Genomic DNA, 18969 nt, shown 5'->3' with positions numbered 1-18969 from the left:
GAGGGCGGAGGAGTCAATCCCAGCATCCTCTCCCCACCAAAAATGGCGTCTAAAGCAGGAGAAGACGACAAGGAATCTCAGGGATTTTTTGCAAATTTGGCTCAACAGCTCCGAGATTTCAAGGTCTTTCTTTGGGATCCTACTAGGAGAACTGTCTTGGGAAGAAATGCGAAGAGTTGGGGTGAGTGGTTTCCTTGAATTATCTCGAAAAATGGTGTCGAAAGGGGCACATGTTCGCTGTCGATAGCTAGGTTCGAATCGTCTTTTGGCACGCCATGCAGCAGCCGTCCGATCAAGCCGGTATTTTTCCACGCGATAGTTTCCGTTTCTCCAGCCTTTGCGGGCCATACGGAAATATCATTTGGACAGAAAGGGTTTTATGTTTCATATAAGGACCACTACAGGCTGCCCTAGTCCACTTTTGGCCCGAAAAATGACGTTAAACATAGTGCTGCTCAAGGTCATTTTTGCCGGGTCACGTGTTGTACCATGTTCGAGTGGTGCAAAACGCTAAATACTCACCGATTTTACCTCAGAATTTTCAAAAATGATCAATGAATCGCGTTTATTGGAGTGTAGACATTGATTTAAAGGGTGATATGAAATTGTAAGAGTTATTCGGGCGTGTTATTCGGCGTTTTTACTGAGCCACCGCCGGGGCGCGTTAGCACCGACCAAGCGTAGCAAATGGGGCTGGGCTTGTTTCCTCACGAATCGCATGACCTTCCCGTCATGGAACGATTTCCGCGGTACAGGCAGCTCGGATGAACGGGAAAACGTCCCCAGGGAGGGTTTTCCTGTAATACCCGTTGGACCACGCGCACAGGAAGCAGTACATGTACAAAACTGGAGAGAAAAGAGAAGGAACATCGCTTTGTAACGCCTGTAGTAGTTCCGCACCGTTTAACATGTAAGCTAGAGGGGGGAGTGGCCAACGCATCTGTACACTACAACCGATAGATATGGGAATGTTTTGTCGATACCAGACTTTTTGTCTGATAAAATAATGTGTTGATTTGTAACAGACTTACTGGTTACTTTCTGCTAAATTCTACTGGGTAGCTATACACACAAACTTACAAATATTTCTTTGTATTTAGCAGTAGTCTCAACAATTAATTTGTCATACTAATTCTCAAGGTAAAAATTATGAAAATAGAATGTAAAATGAGATTGCGAATATTACCCAGTAATTCAAATTAATGAGGAAATAATGAAAGTGGTAAGATATTTGATATTTGAAACAATTTAAAACCAGCTAAATTTAAGAACAATACAAAAATGTATATATACACCGTATTACATGAGCTCACAATAACAATTGTTATCTTTTCACACTATTATAGTTTTATGAATCCAGAGTCCTTTTGCTATTCTTTCTTTCTTTCAGATAGTACTGCTAGGTTTTAAGTCACGCAAACTTTATTTTGTATATGAATACACCAAATTCCGCAAGTTCTTGCAGACAACAAAATTCCTGGGAGACAACAACCTTTACAGCATTAATGTGTTGCTATATACTTGACACTGCTACTCTCTTGGCTTCATTCCATTGCAGGAGTTATTTCAACCCATTTGCTGGTGGTTATCCAAGTAGTAACAAGTGCACGATTGGCAATTATATATTGTTTGGAATAGAGAGGCAGTGACTCTGCATTTATTCAAATGATTTTAAGGGAGGGGTAAATGTACACTGCATGTGTATATAATTAGCATATCATTAGCATAACAAAGGTTTGAAATATACAATACAAGATAACAAGTTCACTGAATTTGCAGACAACTGTTCTATTCTTTCATTCCCCTTCCTGACCCCACTGTCTTTGGCATGTTCCATCTCAGCCCTGATAAATGGGGCAATTAAAAGCAGCGTGTCTGACCCTCTCCGTCATTGGCCCTCTGTGTGCTAAAACACAAATCCGTTTTCCATTTAGAACCTAGCAACTGGAACACTGAGACTGTGAGAGCAGGGTATTTGTCTGTGACGTATATATGAGGATCTATATTGTTGGTTGGAAACCAGTACCACTTGCTCCCTTTACTGATAAACTCTTTTATAACCTCTCTAAAGGTATTTTACTGTGAACGTGTTTACTTTTGTGGTCGTTTTATCTGACAGCACATGGGGGGAAAGGTTTTCCATGAGAGTTCAATGTTGAAACAGTTCTGTGATATGATAGAAACACATAACACATAAATTCTCTGCGTCACGGTTTTGCATCAAGAGGACCACAAAAAATATACCCCCTCCCCGCAATAGTAACAACATCTACAGTATGCAACACTGTAGTAAATTCATTCTTATTCCATACACCCCATACCCATGTGGGAACACGAGAAAGCAATTTCAAGATATCTATAGCTGTTTTAGCGAAGGAAATTGAAAAACTTAAAACGGCTTCTTGACGCACTCTTGAAGGGTATCTGATCTTCACCGAAGTGATATCTTGTCCCCCGATGCAGACTGGATCTGTTGAACGGATGTAATGATGGATGCTGTATATTTCCTGATAGTCCTTTTAAGGTGCCAGGCAGAGTATGCCTGTAGTCCCTGCTAACGCCCTGATGGATATTACAGCCCTAATGTAGAGCTAAGAGGGGGTTAGTTCATTTAATGAGTTGGGAGAAAGTGGTAAGGTCCAACTTTTCCATATGTTGACAACTAGTACCTGTGCCTTATAAATGTTGCATCAGTGAGACTAGGTGTGTTATTATCTGAATCGTTGTGTTGATGTCTCCGAAAATCTACAACCAGTACAATATTTCAACATGCTGAAGATGTCTGCTAGTTTCATTTAGAGAGAATATCTGCAACCAGGCTGCAAGAAAGATACAGTTTAGTGTACTTTAGATTTATCGATTTTTTAAAACAAGAAGTCATGGTATATATCAGAGACAATGTGACTATGCATGTACACGTACAGGTGTAAGATACAAACACAGACAGACCAATTTTTAAAGATTTGTTACCAGCTTTGCATGGGAATGCCTTAAGGTAAAAAGCAGAATCTAACAGCTTATGAATTACTGAACTGCTGTTATTATGCAACAAGGTAGCTTTGTAGATGTTGTTGTGATCACTTGGATATGATGTGAAGAAATTGATTAATGGAATGTGCCATTGAGGTATCAGTCTTGCCTGCTAAGTTCATATTCATTTAGGGTGGCCTCAATGCATACAATTGAGCAGCCAAGGGAAGAAGCCCGTGTAATGACCACAGGCATTATGTTATCGAGGGGTGACCTTGTCAGAGCACTGCGCCTGAATCGTATCCCATGGGAAATTGGGGCCACACCGTATCCCCAGGACCAGTATTTCCACACTGGTGACAGGGCCTAGGAAAGTAATGTTGTGTTTCTGATTCCTGTGTTGAAAACTGAGTCGGTAGGTAGGTAGGGATTCTCATCTTTTTACTTTAGATTTTGGCTGGAGTAGACAAGTAGATCAAATGTAGTTTAACTATGTAAAACTGAAATACATAATGACCAGGGCTGTCTCCAGGACCTATCAATTCAACCCATTTGCCTGTGGGGACAAATTTTTCACCCAATTTACTTGATGAAAATTGGCTTCTACGAATTCATGAACTAACATTTCAGAAGGTTTGACATTCAGAAAATTTCATGGTATTGCCCCATTTTTTGCCAGCGGTTGACCCTTAAAAAAGGGCCAAGGCCGTCGTTTGTCTAGGGTCGGCCAAGAAACCGGAAAGACAATCTTTTATCCTAGGCCTTACACCACGTTTATGAACACAAGACAGTGGTTGACCGTGAGACACTCCTCTCCACAATTCATGATTATTTTTCAAATCTAAAATGAATATTAATGAGAAGTCACACTCTGCTGCTTTCTGGTAATTTGTTTTAGTTATCTTTTATTGTATACACAAACATTATTTATGGCAAGCACTAAACAGACTTGTAGATTTTATTGCACATACATGTGTACACTCTACTACACATGTTCGGTTGCCAGTCTACAAGCTAGCATACATTGTGAGTAGTTACTCGGCTACCCCAAATCATATAAACTGTCTGCTCAGCTTTGTCTAATCCCTCGTAACCCATACTAGGCCGGTGGGCTAAATTTTTATTATTTAGCCTACATTGTACCTCATTTAGCTAAGCCTGTATATGTACAAGGTGCTGAGAATGTATAAGAATGTTCAAGAGTATTCCAGAAAATTCAAATTCAAATTCTACAAAGCAAAAAATCAAAATGGTGAGCGGTGAGGACAATGAATATTGTAAATCGTGAAACTTTTGTGGTGAATTTGTCATTTCATGGTGACCTCTCCACAGGAAACATGACACTGCTTGTATTTCTTCAAATTCTTCTTTGACTACTGTACTACAGAATTAATCAAACTGCAAAATTAAAACACTGAAAACCTCCCAATCAGCAAAATAAAACTCCAGAGAATGTTTCATGATTTACAATATGTAACTTATCCTGGTCTGCACATGTAATATAACCTGCCCCTTATTCAGGTACTGTTTGCTGGAAAAAAAAGAAAGGGGTGTGGCATGTGCAAACAATACTGGGAAAAGTTTACATGACTTGTACTGGCTTAAAAGATGCCATGTCACACGTCCAAATAGAAGGGCTATTGCTGTACACAGAGAAAGACACTTGTGTCAACAAATATGTAAAGATTAACACAAGTTCTCATTGTAACAGATGCAGCCTTACAATACATTCTACACACAGTCACAATCCTGTAATACGTGTCATATACAGCATGAACGTTAAGAGTTGAATTTTGTGGAGGCCCAGGGTAGGAAGTAGCCATCTGCATAGATGATTATGATTATATGAGAAATAAGTTTATAGACTTTGGATTCTGTATTGATTTTTGACACCTCTATAATTTGCTTTTACCTTCCATTTGGGAGCTGGCGTGACATTGGCTTGCTGGCTACCTGCCATATTTTTAGGAGCTCCACAAAGACACATATGCTGTACTAAATTTGCCATTGTTTCTACCCTCTTGTACTGTTAAATGTTAACCCGTTTTTACCTTGACATTTTTGTTTCACAATGTTCCATAATTTTTTTTTGGGGGGGGGGGCATGTTGGCCCTGGAGCCAAGGAACTAGGCTGTGTGGGCCCTGGAAACAACCTGGTTAAACAACTTGTAATTTTTAAAACCAAGAGTAAGGAAGAAGTCATCCAATATGTAATAAAATTGATTTAAAATTTGTACAAAAACGTACATACACAACTCAACAAATAGTTACTCAGCCATCATTTATGTAATCTCTAGTAATGGTTTCTCTGTGTTATTTGTTCAATAGTGACAGATGATTACATGTGGCATATGATAATCCACGTGCACAGACATTATCAAACAACTTCACTGAGGTCTGCTGAACATTTCTGTAAGCCTCAGTTGGTCCGTGTTAGAAATGGATGAATAGACTATAGAAACACATTCTCCCCCTTCACAGACACATTAGTGATGTAGTCGTGATAGTTCTTAATGTGCACACAAGGTCACCCCTGCGTCACATTTATGATAGAATTAACCTTGGCTCTGTTAAGCCTGGGAGGTGCATTATCATCTTACCATGCAGGCAGTGGATGGGAGTTAAATGCCAATGTGCCTTGAGGGAGCCCATGTCCATTTCAGATATTCCTCCAGTAGTCTGAAAAATTAACCGTGCAAGATGTTATGACAAAAAAAGAAGATGAGTTTTGCTCAGGAAAGAAGTTTTGGTCACTTCCACTGTTCCAGTTATATTTTGTGAAACAGGCAGAATGATACAATGTATATGTTTATTTATATCATACCTGGGCTTTCATAATGTTTGATACGGGTGTTCTGTTCTGCCCAAGACGCAGGCTTCTAAAAGTTCCATATGAATATTTTCCATCTAATTTATCATATGATACCAGGGAGAAAGTACAATCTTTCATCACATGGACATGTCATAGACTCATACTCATATATAGTGATATACACGTATGCCAACATGGTTTAGTACAAGCTTCAACCAAAGACTGTACTTCAATTAAGGGACTTTGCCTGGCATTTGGAGATACTTTGGAGTATAGGCTTTATCATGATTAAAAAAGTTATAGCCACCAGTCTGTCACTACTTACCCACATTAGGATAATTATGATTATGAACATGTACTATGATTGGAGGGATGTACTTGGTTGTCAGTTGCAGTTCTACAGTACATTGCTTACCACTTACTTACATCTCAATGACATTTCCTCAAAAGAAGAAAAAGGGTTATTAGTAACTTATCAGACAACAACACATTGGAACTACACTATGGCTTAGTCCCTCAGCTGAAGAAAATTACAGGAATAGTGTATCCCCATAAGCTTAAGTATAGGCATTTTGAGCTAACTATACACATTCAGGAGTTGCACAATTAGTCAGAGGTGGACACTTCGCTAACTGTTACTCCAAAGTTACTGTGAATTGTGTAACTTTTGCGATGGTTTTATGTTTCGAATTCATGACACTGTGAATATGTCTTTCTTGCTTTTTAACTATAGGACTATATTTACAGAATTGTTTAAACTGTAAATTTTAAGCATTGTGAAATCCTCCTTTTCATTCCTGTAAAGAGGAATAAAGCCACTGCAAAAGTTTCGTGATTTACAGTGCATGTTGCAGGCATCTGCTCACCCTAGAGCAGGCCTAGAGCATATAAATTCCACTGGGAGACATTTCCATGCACCGCCCCCTTTTGTAGGTCACCCTTCGGTCAGCTGCCATGCTTCACTGAAGAGGGGGGTGGGCAAAATTTTAAATGCAGGATTCTTGGGTCAGTCAAGGCTAGGGTTTTAAACAAATGTCCAGAATGTCAATTTCTAGTCTTGGGGGGAAAATAACTCTTTTATAGATACTGAAAATTTGTATGAAATTGTTGTCTAGAAAAAAATCAATGTCTGTATCTGGCATGGGAGACAGGAAGATAAAATACTCTGTTATCTCATGATCTGTCTGAAGTCTGCATTGAAATATAGAAGGCTGTATCGATATATCATAACTCATTTTCCTCCTGACTTGCTGGTCCATATAATTCAGGGCTTTAATTCTGCATACATACAGCATGGTGCATGCAACACTGAAAATTACCTGCATCAGACAAATTGTACTTGGACTTTAAGAAGTATGGAAAATTGACCCACAGGAGTGACAGGACAGAGGCAAGTGGCGTGCTGCCATCAAGCCCCAGAAGTATTGTGCAAGCACATCTAACCCTCGGAAGACGGGGAACAACAGATGATAAACCGTACAGTGAGTGTGAGTGAGGATCATATTAAAAACTGTTCAGAAACCTTTGCCATTATTTCTTTTATACTTCAACAGTTAATGCAGCAAATAAAAATGTACATACACCTTTTTGTATGTTTAAACCCAGTATATGGACCAATACAGGTTAGGTGCAGAGAGATATCAGAAATACCTGCACAGATCCAGTTTTAGCTGCACTAACCTGCATATGCAGGTGGTATTTCCTGCCCTGGAGGTTGTATCGATATATCATACCTCGTTTTCCTCCTAACTTGCTGGTGCATATAATTGTAGTCCACTGCGGCTCAGTTTTCATTTTCAGTTCAGAAGGACTGGGCTATCAGTCATAGGCACATTAAACATATCATTGGGCTTGGAGTTAGCTTTCAGAGATCTTCTTGGCAGACAACTTCGATGACTATCAGAAACTGGAATCATCAACTTATTACATGGCAATTTCTATTATAACACAAGACTTACATTTATGAATAAAGTCAATATCATATGATTGCTGAATATGCACAATATGTCCTTTTGATAAATTGTATTAATTTATAGACATTACTACATAGACGTCATTGTAGATTCCTGCAAATGTGATCGAAAAGTTAGATATATAGAAACAGTCGTGAGTCTAATACTGCTTGTAACAGTTGTGCAAGATTTTACTGGTGATTTGAAAAATATCGTAACCATCTTCGTTGAAGACACCCAGCTATCTAGTCCTATCTTATTGATTATTCATACGTACATGTGTATATATAGAACGGGCTGCATAGAAAGTAGCCTGCTATACAGTAAATCCATTTACTTTCGCAGTGGTTATATTTTCACAGTGCCCTCTAGACACGAAATCATGACACGGTCACAAGAAATAAGTGTTTTGCATTTTTATTAGGTATTGCAAAATTGTTTCAACTGTGAAGTTCAAATACCGCAAAAAAACTCAGTTTCAGTCACGGGAAAATAAAGTCACTGCAAAAGTTTCTGCATCTACAGTACATGATGTTAAAGGTCTGAATAAACATGAGTGGATTTGTGCCTGCTAAATATAGGTCAGGTGGAGACAGCAAGCACCAAGGGCATGGTAGAAGCACAACTGGGTCAACAATGTATAAATAAAGCCTCATTCAAGGTTAGGCCTTAGGAAAAAATGTTGTGTTTCCAGTTTTCCTGACAGAACCTAGCAAAGCCTTTTTTTGGCTTCAGTGTTTGCAAGGGTTTTCTAAATTTTTGATCAGACATCTAAATTTTAAACCGTCTTAATCGATATCACATATTTTCAGTCGAGTGAAATATTTGTCCTTCCTTACAAACAAACAGAGGGAGATGTCCTGGAGACTTAAGCATTTCATTTTTACAATAATGTTGGATCACTTTAGTCAAAATTAAAAAAAAAGAGACTCAGAGATAGAGAAATTCAACCTACGGGGCTAATTTTTTAATGACTGATATCAGAAACACAAGATTAATTTTCCTTGGCCCTATATATCATGATGGGTTGTGGGCGGGTGTCATGTGCTTCAAGTTCAACTTCAAGCAACCATGAAACATCTATAACCAAAAAAACAGTATTTAACTTTTGATTTGGGACAAATACATGATTCTCATACACACACTATGTTCTGACCACTTGAAAGATTAAGGTTTGTGGTATACTTGACAAAAATTCAGCAGCTTTCCATGAATATTTTAGCTGCTAAAACAACAGCTAGTTTGCTTGTGAATAATTTAGCACCGTAATCTCACCCGTGAGAAGCATGTGGCACAAATGTACGTCACCTACCTAATGTAGCAATCTGGGACAAAATGACGACCATCAAGGAACAAAGTGGGAATAATGGAAGGTGAATCGCAGGGTCACCTGAAATAAAAGGACTGCTTTGTAGAATATGTAGAAGAAAATAGAATTTACATATACATGTATAATGGGTACTGGACTTGGCTTTTGCTGAACTTGAACCAAGAACATAAAGGAGGAAACAGAGATTTCAGACTTTCGGCAAGTATACAATCCTCAACTTTGAACTTAAATTCCTGCTAGCTCACCAGACAAATTGAGACGTTTCACCTGTCATTCTGCCTGTCAATCTTCCCCACCCACATGCTGTGTCTGGAGGTCGACGAACAGGTACATAAACCCACAGCTCAGCCACCCTAAAGAATACTTCCATACCTAAAATAAACAATGCTGCTAAAGAAATCTATACATATATCTGCCCTAATGCACAACATGTAATTTCAGTTGGTATCATTTAACAGGACTTTAAAATTTTTGCCTTATAGAAAAAGGTATATTCGGGAAGCTAAGTAACGCAGGCTGGGTATTGAGAGCCCGACATGTTGTAGAAAAAATTATTTTAAGGTCTTTCAATCCCAGTAGAAAATACCAAATAACAGTAAAATACAGTATTATTACCAGTACATATACATATACATATGTGTTTATGTTGGTACAGCTTGCAAATGATTGAGACTGTAGTTCTTTTGTCAGCCAATCAGGAGGGGTTATGTCCAATCTAATTATGTCACTTGACACATGTCTGTGATGAGATCTCATCATGTCCCTGTTACGGCTGTAGCTTCATTTTGTTCCCGATCACTCCTCAATTACTGTTTTCCATTAAGTGGGGATATGATCATATAGAGTGGAGCCAGAGAAATTTCATATCTTTCTTTGCACAGTGCAATTATGATTGATGAAAATTTCATGCATTATCATTTCACGTTTTCCAAGTCACTGCTAACTAAAGTAGTTCCCCTCATTATGTTTGGTCAATTAATTTTGAAGTCATAAAAATGACGTATATGTATGAAAACTGCGATAGGAGAATTAATGTGCATGTACACAAATCAGGTTATTTTGAATTCTAGGCTCACTGATAGTCATATGAAGATAAATTGGGTTACGCAGTGTGTGGAATACATTTATTTTCCTCAGTAATTGTGGCTCACAAATCTTCATATCTCCCTTGTGCATCATGTACAACTGTAACAAATGCAGTGCCATGCTTAACACTATAACCTTGTCGTTATATATAGTAGCAGTATCATACATACATGTTTCATTAGCACTCCCTACACTTTTTCTTTGTTCCATCCATTTAAAGCCATCCAAAATGTGACATTGGGCTCACCTGGTGGCTAGACTACACCATGTCTACAACATGTCAGTCTGCTAGCTTTAATCTTTATAAATCACCCACAAACTTAGACCCTGTTCATACTAGACTTATATTTAGACCCTGTTCATACCAGACTAATATTTAGCGGTTTCAACCGGTTTTTCAAAAACTGGTTTTTATTTAACCTGGTGTGAACGCAAGTTAACCGGTTTTTTAGGGGTTTAAATCCGATTTTGAAAAACCACCTCGGGAGGTGGTTTTTGAGGGGTTTTTGTGGGGTTTTTCCACCGAAAAACCTGGTCTGAACGCTAAGGGTTTATTGAACCGGTTTTTGCGTCATAATTCCGGGGTCACGGGGTCAGCATCCTGGCCGTGTGCGACCTCCAAGCTTTTTTGATCGCGCTGTTTAGACAGTTTCCACTGTTTTTCCACGGTTTCTCTTCATTTTTTACGATGGAATTAGCCAACGCAACCTGGTCGGGGGACGAGACGCTCCCGATACGTATTTTGGAGAGCAGGAGTTGATCGCCGAATTCGAAAAAGCTGGGGGGAGGGCTCTATTGAGGTCTCTACCAAAACAAAACTGTTGGAGGAGCCTGGTAATGGCCGATTAACCGGATATTCGCTGGACAGGGTTTTTGACCCTGTTCATACCAGACTTATATTTAGCGGTTTCAACCGGTTTTTCAAAAACCGGTTTTTTATTTAACCTGGTGTGAACGCAAATTAACCGGTTTTTTAGGGGTTTAAATCCGATTTTGAAAAACCACCTCGGGAGGTGGTTTTTGAGGGGTTTTTGTGGGGTTTTTCCACCGAAAAACCTGGTCTGAACGCTAAGGGTTTATTGAACCGGTTTTTGCGTCATAATTCCGGGGTCACGGGGTCAGCATCCTGGCCGTGTGCGACCTGCAAGCTTTTTGATCGCGTTGTTTTGACCAACTTTGTTCGTTTCCACTGTTTTCCACGTTTTTTTTCATTTTGCGATGGAATCAGCAAACGCAACCTGGTCGGCGAACGGGACGCTCCTGATACTTAGGTTTGGAGAGCAGGAGTCGCCAAATTCGAAAAAGCTAGGGGGGGGGGAGGGCTCTACCGAAACAAAAATGTTGGAGGAGGCTGATTTCTTGAAGATAAAGGATCAGTGCCGCAGTAAAGGTAAAAAAAAAAAAACTAAGAAAGCATACAAGCAAGAAGGCCAAGGACAACAATCAGAAGAGCGGGAGGAACGGTTATTCAAACTGCAGTCATGGCCGATTAATTGGATATTCACCGGACAGGATTTTTACAAAACCGGTTATCAAAAGTCTGGTATGAACGCTAAGGGTTTTAGACGGGTTTTTGAAAAACCGGTTGAAACCGCTAAATATAAGTCTGGTATGAACAGGGTCTTTGAAAAACCGGTTTTGTAAGTCTGGTGTGAACGCGACGGGTTTTTGCCGGGTTAATTATTTAGCGGTTTCAACCGGTTTATATAAGTCTGGTATGAACAGGGTCTTAACCTATCCGTGGGGCCTGGTTCACAGGTTAACTTGAGTCTGTAGGTTTATGTACTTGAAGTAGCCTTCCATATAAGCCTGCTGTAGCCTAGTAACTAGGCAACATAAAGGTTGCTGATGTTTTATCTATCAAGCTCTGAGTAGCAGCGGTGTGCATTTATCCATGTCCTTGGCAAAATGCCACGAGGACCCAGGCCATCAGAGAATGTAGCAGCCATGTTGTTTTTCATGTTTGGGCTTCAGCGTACTTGAACTAAAGCTCAAGTGTGCAGAAGTCAGTGACTTCAAGTGCACGAGCGTCCAAACACCAAAAACAACATGGCGACTACATACTGTGGATTCTTTGGGTCACGCTGTGGTACTTTGGTTACTTGATGCCTAAGTTTACCTCAGGTCATGTGCGTATGTTGGATCTATGGCCTTGGGCCAACTGGTCAAATTTCAGGGTTCCTGTCTTACTGTTACTGCCTACTAATATTTGTAACTTTTAGAAGGCATCGAACTTTGCATGCATGTACTAACGTGTACATGCATACAGTACATCAGGTATCCAACACAGCAGATGCAGTTCCAAAAACGGAAGCTAGGGGGCCCAAAATTATCCCATGTACTCCCTGGCCCAAGACCTGTTTACCACTTAATAAAAATGTGACCATAGTCGGGATTAAATAGAGCCGCTGCAGTACCATAGAATGCCACTAGTGTGTTCATTATTAAACTTGAGCCTCATGCTTCTAGTACCAAACTACTCACTAAATATCATGAATATCCATCCACGAGATCTTGAGTTATACATATATACATAACCCGCTTGATGAATGTAAAAATTGACATATTCTCCCTTGTGCTTGGTGGTTTCTTGACAAGTTGATAATGTCACAACAGTGAAAAACCAGTCTTAGCATTTGTTAATAGGGGTTAGTCTACACAGACAGAGCTTATACTGAAAAAGTGCCTTTCCTCATGTATTATGTATGACTAGACACAGTGTCAATGGGGGATAGCTATTTCTCATCCGTCTTACTCTGCATCTAAAAAGCTCACCATTATATAACCACGGGCATGTTTGTGTTACGTAAAAGATATTCTAGACAAATTAGAGTTAATGGAATATTGTGTTCTCTTTCTAGGTGAGGTTGGTCTGTTCTACCTGATCTTCTACTCCTGCCTGGCATGTTTCTTTGCCATCACCCTGATAGTCTTCTACCAGACCCTGAGCTGGGAACAACCTACCTACTGGGCCGGCACCAACTACATGAACATCCCCAGTAAGTACTGTCTTATCATTTTGAAGACGTGATGCAGTGGGAAAGTAGATCTAAGAATAAGATTAGATATAGAAGTTTCTGTCTACACTGTGAAATAACCTGACTACATCACACTTCTAGCAGCCCTTCCCCTGGTCAGGCCCCTAGATGATTGATGGACATAATGTTGGAAGATATGATGACTGATTTCCATAGTAACAGAGAATCCTGATCTGTTGGATTGACTTTCATGGTGATAAAGAATCCAGAGCTCTTATTGGTAGTTTTGTGAAAGAGAATGTTTCTGTTATGTGGGCCAGCAGCCCCAATATCCTATGTTTTACCAAGGTAACACAGGTCACATACTGGCTGGACTATGTAAGAAACAGAAATTAAAAGGAGTGTGACTCAAGATGCACCACTAACTGTATAACAGACATGGATTTTGTTCTCATGACTGTATCTTGTTAACTTGTCTATTTCCCAGGTGTGGGGTTCCGCCCTAATATCAAAACGGAGGGTAACATCGCCTTCAACCCCACCCAAGCCAAGTCCTACGCGAAGTACGTTAACCAGCTGGACAGCTACCTGGCACCATACAAGTAAGTCAGCAACCTTTAATGCTCTGTATCTGCATCTATATAGATTGTACCAATATAAGTTTTGTTCAAGATAACACCATAAGCTTTTCAGGCACACCAGCAACTGGTTATATTACACTGAACAACCTGCCATGCCTAACCTTTGCACATCTAACTGTGTCGTTTAAAGCCACATGTGTTTTCCTTCTGTGAAGGAAGTGGGAGGGGGGCATTTCACTGGTCTGGATGTCCAAAGATGTCTAAAACCACTAAAAAACACAAAAATGAACATAGAATAACTATACGTAAGCCCTGTCTATAAATTGTACCAGGAGTAAATAACTGAGTGAGTTTTCTTCTCTGTGAAGATTAATATAATTAGTTTGGGGTTATCGTTGTTCTGACATGTGTTGTTTGGATGTCTGTTTCAGTACCACGAATGATGATGTGTATGTAGACTGCACTTCCAGTCCTGCCCCCAAGGGGAAGCTGTGTAAGTTTGACGTGTCTCAGCTCGGCCCCTGCGCCACATCTCCGTACGGCTACGACCAGGGCAAGCCTTGTATCCTCCTCAAGTTCAACAGGGTAGGTGTACCAGTGCTGTAGATCATGGAACTGTCACAGTGGTTTTATTTTGGGGTAAGATGGAGGTTTTTTTTCATGAGCTGCGAGTTTATGTGTCTGTTTGTCCAGATATAGGAGGTTGACAGCACGTGTGTGTGAAGATTGACTGGCAGATTGACAGGTTAATAGGACTTGATCAGACACAGGAAATGGTTTTGACTGTCCATAAGGGGGAATTCAGTAAGCTAAGGATTGCATGAAGTCCAATACAAGTATGTTCTGGAAGTCTAAATGTTTCATGTCTTTTTTGTTGCAGGCCTTCGGCTGGATTCCTGTTGCCTATGACACTGTTCCCGACAAACTGGCTGCCATGAACTTCACCAACGGTGCTGGTACTGTCCTCTGCAAAGGCAAGGTATGGAAAATGTCTCAACATTTCATGTGTAATGTTGAACATAGGATCTAGCTGTTGTCCTTGTTAAGTCTACTAGCAAACAATACCTTCTTTTGTAGGTATTTTAAGGATTGGTATTATTATGGCACCCAGCACAAGAAAATGCCACTAGAGCATGGAGTAATTCAGGAAGTTGCAACTTGCAGTTCCCTCTATCTCTGGGTCCAAAACATATACGAAAACCCAAAATACTTCACAGGGAGTCTGTCACCAAATACCTGCTGGAAATCTGAAATCCCTGATTCTGCTCTGATAAGTGAATGTTGTTTGTTTCCCCAGTATGCACCTGACAGGAACGCGCTGAACCAGGACGACATCAGCTACTACCCCGGCGAGTTCGGCGCCAACTACTTCCCCTTCCTGGGTCACATCGGCGGGATCGACGCCACGTCCCGCTACCTGAGCCCGCTCATCGCCGCCCAGTTCAACAACGTCACCACCAACAAGAACATCCGCGTGCTGTGCGAGGCCTTCTCCGGAAACATCCAGGCCAGCGACCGGACAGAAGACATCGGCCGCTTGCAGATCGACCTGCGCATCTCCGCCGGAGCCAACTAACGATTGCTTTCCCCTAGATGGTCGATGTATAACTAGGGTTTTAGAGTAAAGAAATGGTGGTCAGCATAGGGGGGGAGGAGGCCGTTACTGGGTGGATTAAGGATGTATTTATTCCTGTTCTAGGCCACTGATTGTGTTCCACAGTGCATGTTTCCAAGATTTCACAAGCTACTGTAGATAACAGTGTCATATATCAGGTCCTGAACTATGGACAAACACCAAAAATACTATAAAGAGAAGTTAAAAACCGTTGTTGAACCCAAAGTTACAGATATCCTTGTCAGCATGAGAAAACGTCAACAGTAGAAAGCAAGCAAACAGTTAATATCCAACATTGTATAGTGTTACTTGCACAAAGAATCTAATGTAATTCCCACGCACTTCTAGAACATTAGGATTTGCCTCTTTTCCATTCATATCCACATGTAAATAGGAAAATTCAGGGCTTGTTTTTTTTTCTTTTGTTTTTCCTCTCCCATGGAGAATGAATCGCTGCTCCCCCTAGAGATTCCATCGTGTAGTGCACCTTCATATGTACATTATATAACCCTCCTCCTCCTGTAGCCATACATAACACATAATGCTTCAAACACTAAATATCAATGAATTGTCTAAGATGTAAAATTCACTGTTCAAATGTTAACAGGACTGATCGTTCTGTCAGTCTAGAGAGATATTACAACTAAATACAGAAATTAATACAGTTCATGAATTAGACGTTCATTTTTTTTATTTCGCTGTAATTTTAAGTACTTGTAAGAACTGTCCTGCTTGTGTAATCGATGTACGTTTACTCCAGAACCAAACTTAGGTGGCTGCCATTGGCTCTTATGTAGAGGCATTTTTTAAACATTAGTGTTTCACGTGTGTAACAGAATGTAACTAGTCAACACAGCTTCTAACAACCAGCTATGTCAAATCGCAAACTTTTTGACTGCTGAAAAAAAAAAACACAACTGCTATGATGATATTACTAGTTTGAGGCTTTGTCAGGTAGATAAATATGTAGATATATTATATATACGTGTCTGTATAAGATCCCGGACCTTCCCCATAGTTCCTGCAGGAGTTTGTGTTCCTTTCCTTGTAGTGTGTAGATGGTGTTAGTAGTAAGCTCCCTCTCTACAGTTTGGATGGGATTTTAGACAATTTAGACTTAATTGTGTCTTCCTGTAGGGAGGGAGGCAAGGTGTATCTAGGCAAGTCTTATATGCAATCCTCCACTTGCTTCTATCTCTTGGGTTTCTTAGGAAAATGTAGTCGGTGGGTCGGTTGTTTTCAGATGTTTAGTAGCAAGTGAAGTAGTCAAGTCAAGAGTTAATTGATAAAAAAATGTGGATCTTTTCTGGATTCTTCTGTAAGATGCAATGATTTTTATGTGAAGGGTATATTGGCATGGTTGGTATCTGACAGTTTTGTGGTTTAGACTTTTTTTTGTAATTCCAAAATACAGTTGTGCAGAATTTGGTGTTAGAGTAAATGGCTGACTCTGAGTATAATATCACTATGGACATACCAAGTATGTGATGAAAACAACAAGTGACTGCTGTTTGTGGTATGTCTTCAATTTTTTCACGGCAGACTGTATCCTTGACAAGTCTTTAACATCTTGACCTGTACTGTATTGCTGTTGGATCAAAGGCAAAAGATTGTTTTTGGCAGGACTAAATTTCTACCTCTGTTAGAATGGATGTTCAGAAGGGAACATGCAGCATACTTTTCAGGAAAATTCCTGTGGGAACAAAGACCCAGCAAAAGACTTTGTCAGAGATGCTGTCTTTGTTGTAGGTACATGTATGTTTGAATGCTGTCACCGTAATATGTACCGTAATCTGCCGGTGTTCAAAAATGTAGATTCCAATGATGCCAATTTCTTCTCTCTCAACTGCTAATATCCCCTTGTTTCCCCCTGCATGTTTAAATGTGTTCCATTGAGATTAACCATTTTTTTGTAGTTGAAGATTTGTATTTTGCACCAGGAGATATTTCTTAATCGGATCTAGACTCCTAATGCCTGTATCAAATTTCTTTTGATTCATTTTGTACTGGCACTTTTAATTTCGTGATTGTTGATTATTACTTTAAGCAAGTGTTTGATGAATTTTAATTGAATAAAGTTCCCAATAAAAAATCCACAAGTTGTTTTTGTCTTTTTTGTGATGAGTTACTCAAGAGTATACCGGTACATGTATTTTGGCATGTGGTTGCCAGAAATGTATACTGTGTAATCATGGTATGAAACATAAAAACCATGGTCAAATAGCGAAGTTAGATTTGTACCTCATACAAGCACATTAAGTAATAATCCATTTTGTTATATACCCTGAAATCAGTAAGATTCCATGATCATACAATACAGTTCCAATATACGTCGATGAAGGTTAGACATCCAGGTAATACGATATGCCAAAAAACAGTTACTCAAGCAACTGGATATGATTTTGAAAACGTCAGACGTTTCAGCTAGTATCCACTAGCTTTCGTCAGTGACTGAGAGACCAGAGGGGAAAGCAGGTTTATATACACAACCTGTTGATTGATATGCAAATAAAGTGAAGACAAATTTTTTTGGAAGTCGAAAAAGGAACAAAAGTCAGACAAGTCAAGACAAGATGATGCAAATTAGTCTGAAAGCTCCTGTTATACAGGACAGGAGCTTAAGTCTAAGGAGCTTAAGTGTATAACAGGAGCTTTCAGACTAATTTGCATCATCTTGTCTTGACTTGTCTGACTTTTGTTCCTTTTTCGACTTCCAAAAAAATTTGTCTTCACTTTATTTGCATATCAATCAACAGGTTGTGTATATAAACCTGCTTTCCCCTCTGGTCTCTCAGTCACTGACGAAAGCTAGTGGATACTAGCTGAAACGTCTGACGTTTTCAAAATCATATCCAGTTGCTTGAGTAACTGTTTTTTGGCATACAGTTCCAATACGTTCACAGATATCCAAAACACCTCTGGAAGTCTGAAATCTCTGATTTCTCTTGTGGATTTGCCTGTCTGACTTCTTTCCTTCAAGCTTTTAGCAGGATTAGAGTATTTTATGAATAAACATGGACTTGAACAAACTTGCACGGTAGGAAAAGTCCTCAACAGCAAATTAACTCAATCTAGTAACAGTGGTAGTCCCAGCTTTGAAGCTGTGACAACCAAACTGTACATAAATGACATTTTCACACAGCTGCAAACTCATAAAAGCAGGCATGATTGTTATTGGCAGTATTTTATTACTGTCAGTTATAATGTCGCAAAATTAGATCACATGAGTCATTGATGTAACTTAATGCACTTGCACAAATGTTAAGTGCTTCTTTATGGGCACAAGTGAATGGCATCTGGCTATATTGAGAGATAAACTAATAATGTAAAATGTACCTGTGCAAGCACCATTAAAAGACCAATGTGTTCTGTGTCAGTGCAAAAATCTGGATAGTTTAAGTTACCCACTAACTTCAAGTGTACACATCTGCAGTTCATGTTGAAGTCATCACACATTGCAAAGTGCCATCTAGCAGGAGTAAGGGAAAGTGCAGAAAAGGAAGTTCGAATCTCAAATTTTTTGACATTTTTGGATAACATTGAAGCATCGCTTTTAGGTTGCATGATGTATGCACTGTGTTGTTCTTTCTATTTTGTCCCAATTTCTGTATGCATCTGTGTGTGTAAATGTTTTGACTCAGTGGC

The 18969-nt window shown here is 39.6% G+C and overlaps 1 protein-coding gene across 1 annotated transcript; it reads left to right on the top strand.

Annotated features, from left to right (window-relative positions):
- Nucleotides 1-8: 8 nt before the first annotated feature.
- Nucleotides 9-17419, top strand: LOC109477779 (sodium/potassium-transporting ATPase subunit beta-1-like). The gene is made up of 6 exons (XM_019779167.1): nucleotides 9-181; nucleotides 13012-13149; nucleotides 13616-13730; nucleotides 14141-14294; nucleotides 14590-14688; nucleotides 15007-17419. The coding sequence occupies exons 1-6, from the start codon at nucleotides 43-45 to the stop codon at nucleotides 15283-15285; spliced, it is 924 nt and encodes a 307-aa protein (XP_019634726.1). The 5' UTR covers nucleotides 9-42; the 3' UTR covers nucleotides 15286-17419.
- The last annotated feature ends 1550 nt before the right edge of the window (nucleotides 17420-18969 follow it).

This window comes from Branchiostoma belcheri, unplaced genomic scaffold, assembly GCF_001625305.1.
Source record: "Branchiostoma belcheri isolate BF01 breed outbred unplaced genomic scaffold, Haploidv18h27 scaffold41, whole genome shotgun sequence".
In the NCBI taxonomy this organism is placed as follows: domain Eukaryota; kingdom Metazoa; phylum Chordata; class Leptocardii; order Amphioxiformes; family Branchiostomatidae; genus Branchiostoma; species Branchiostoma belcheri.
Note: the sequence above shows the minus strand (reverse complement) of the source record. Positions and strands in the feature narration are given on the sequence as shown.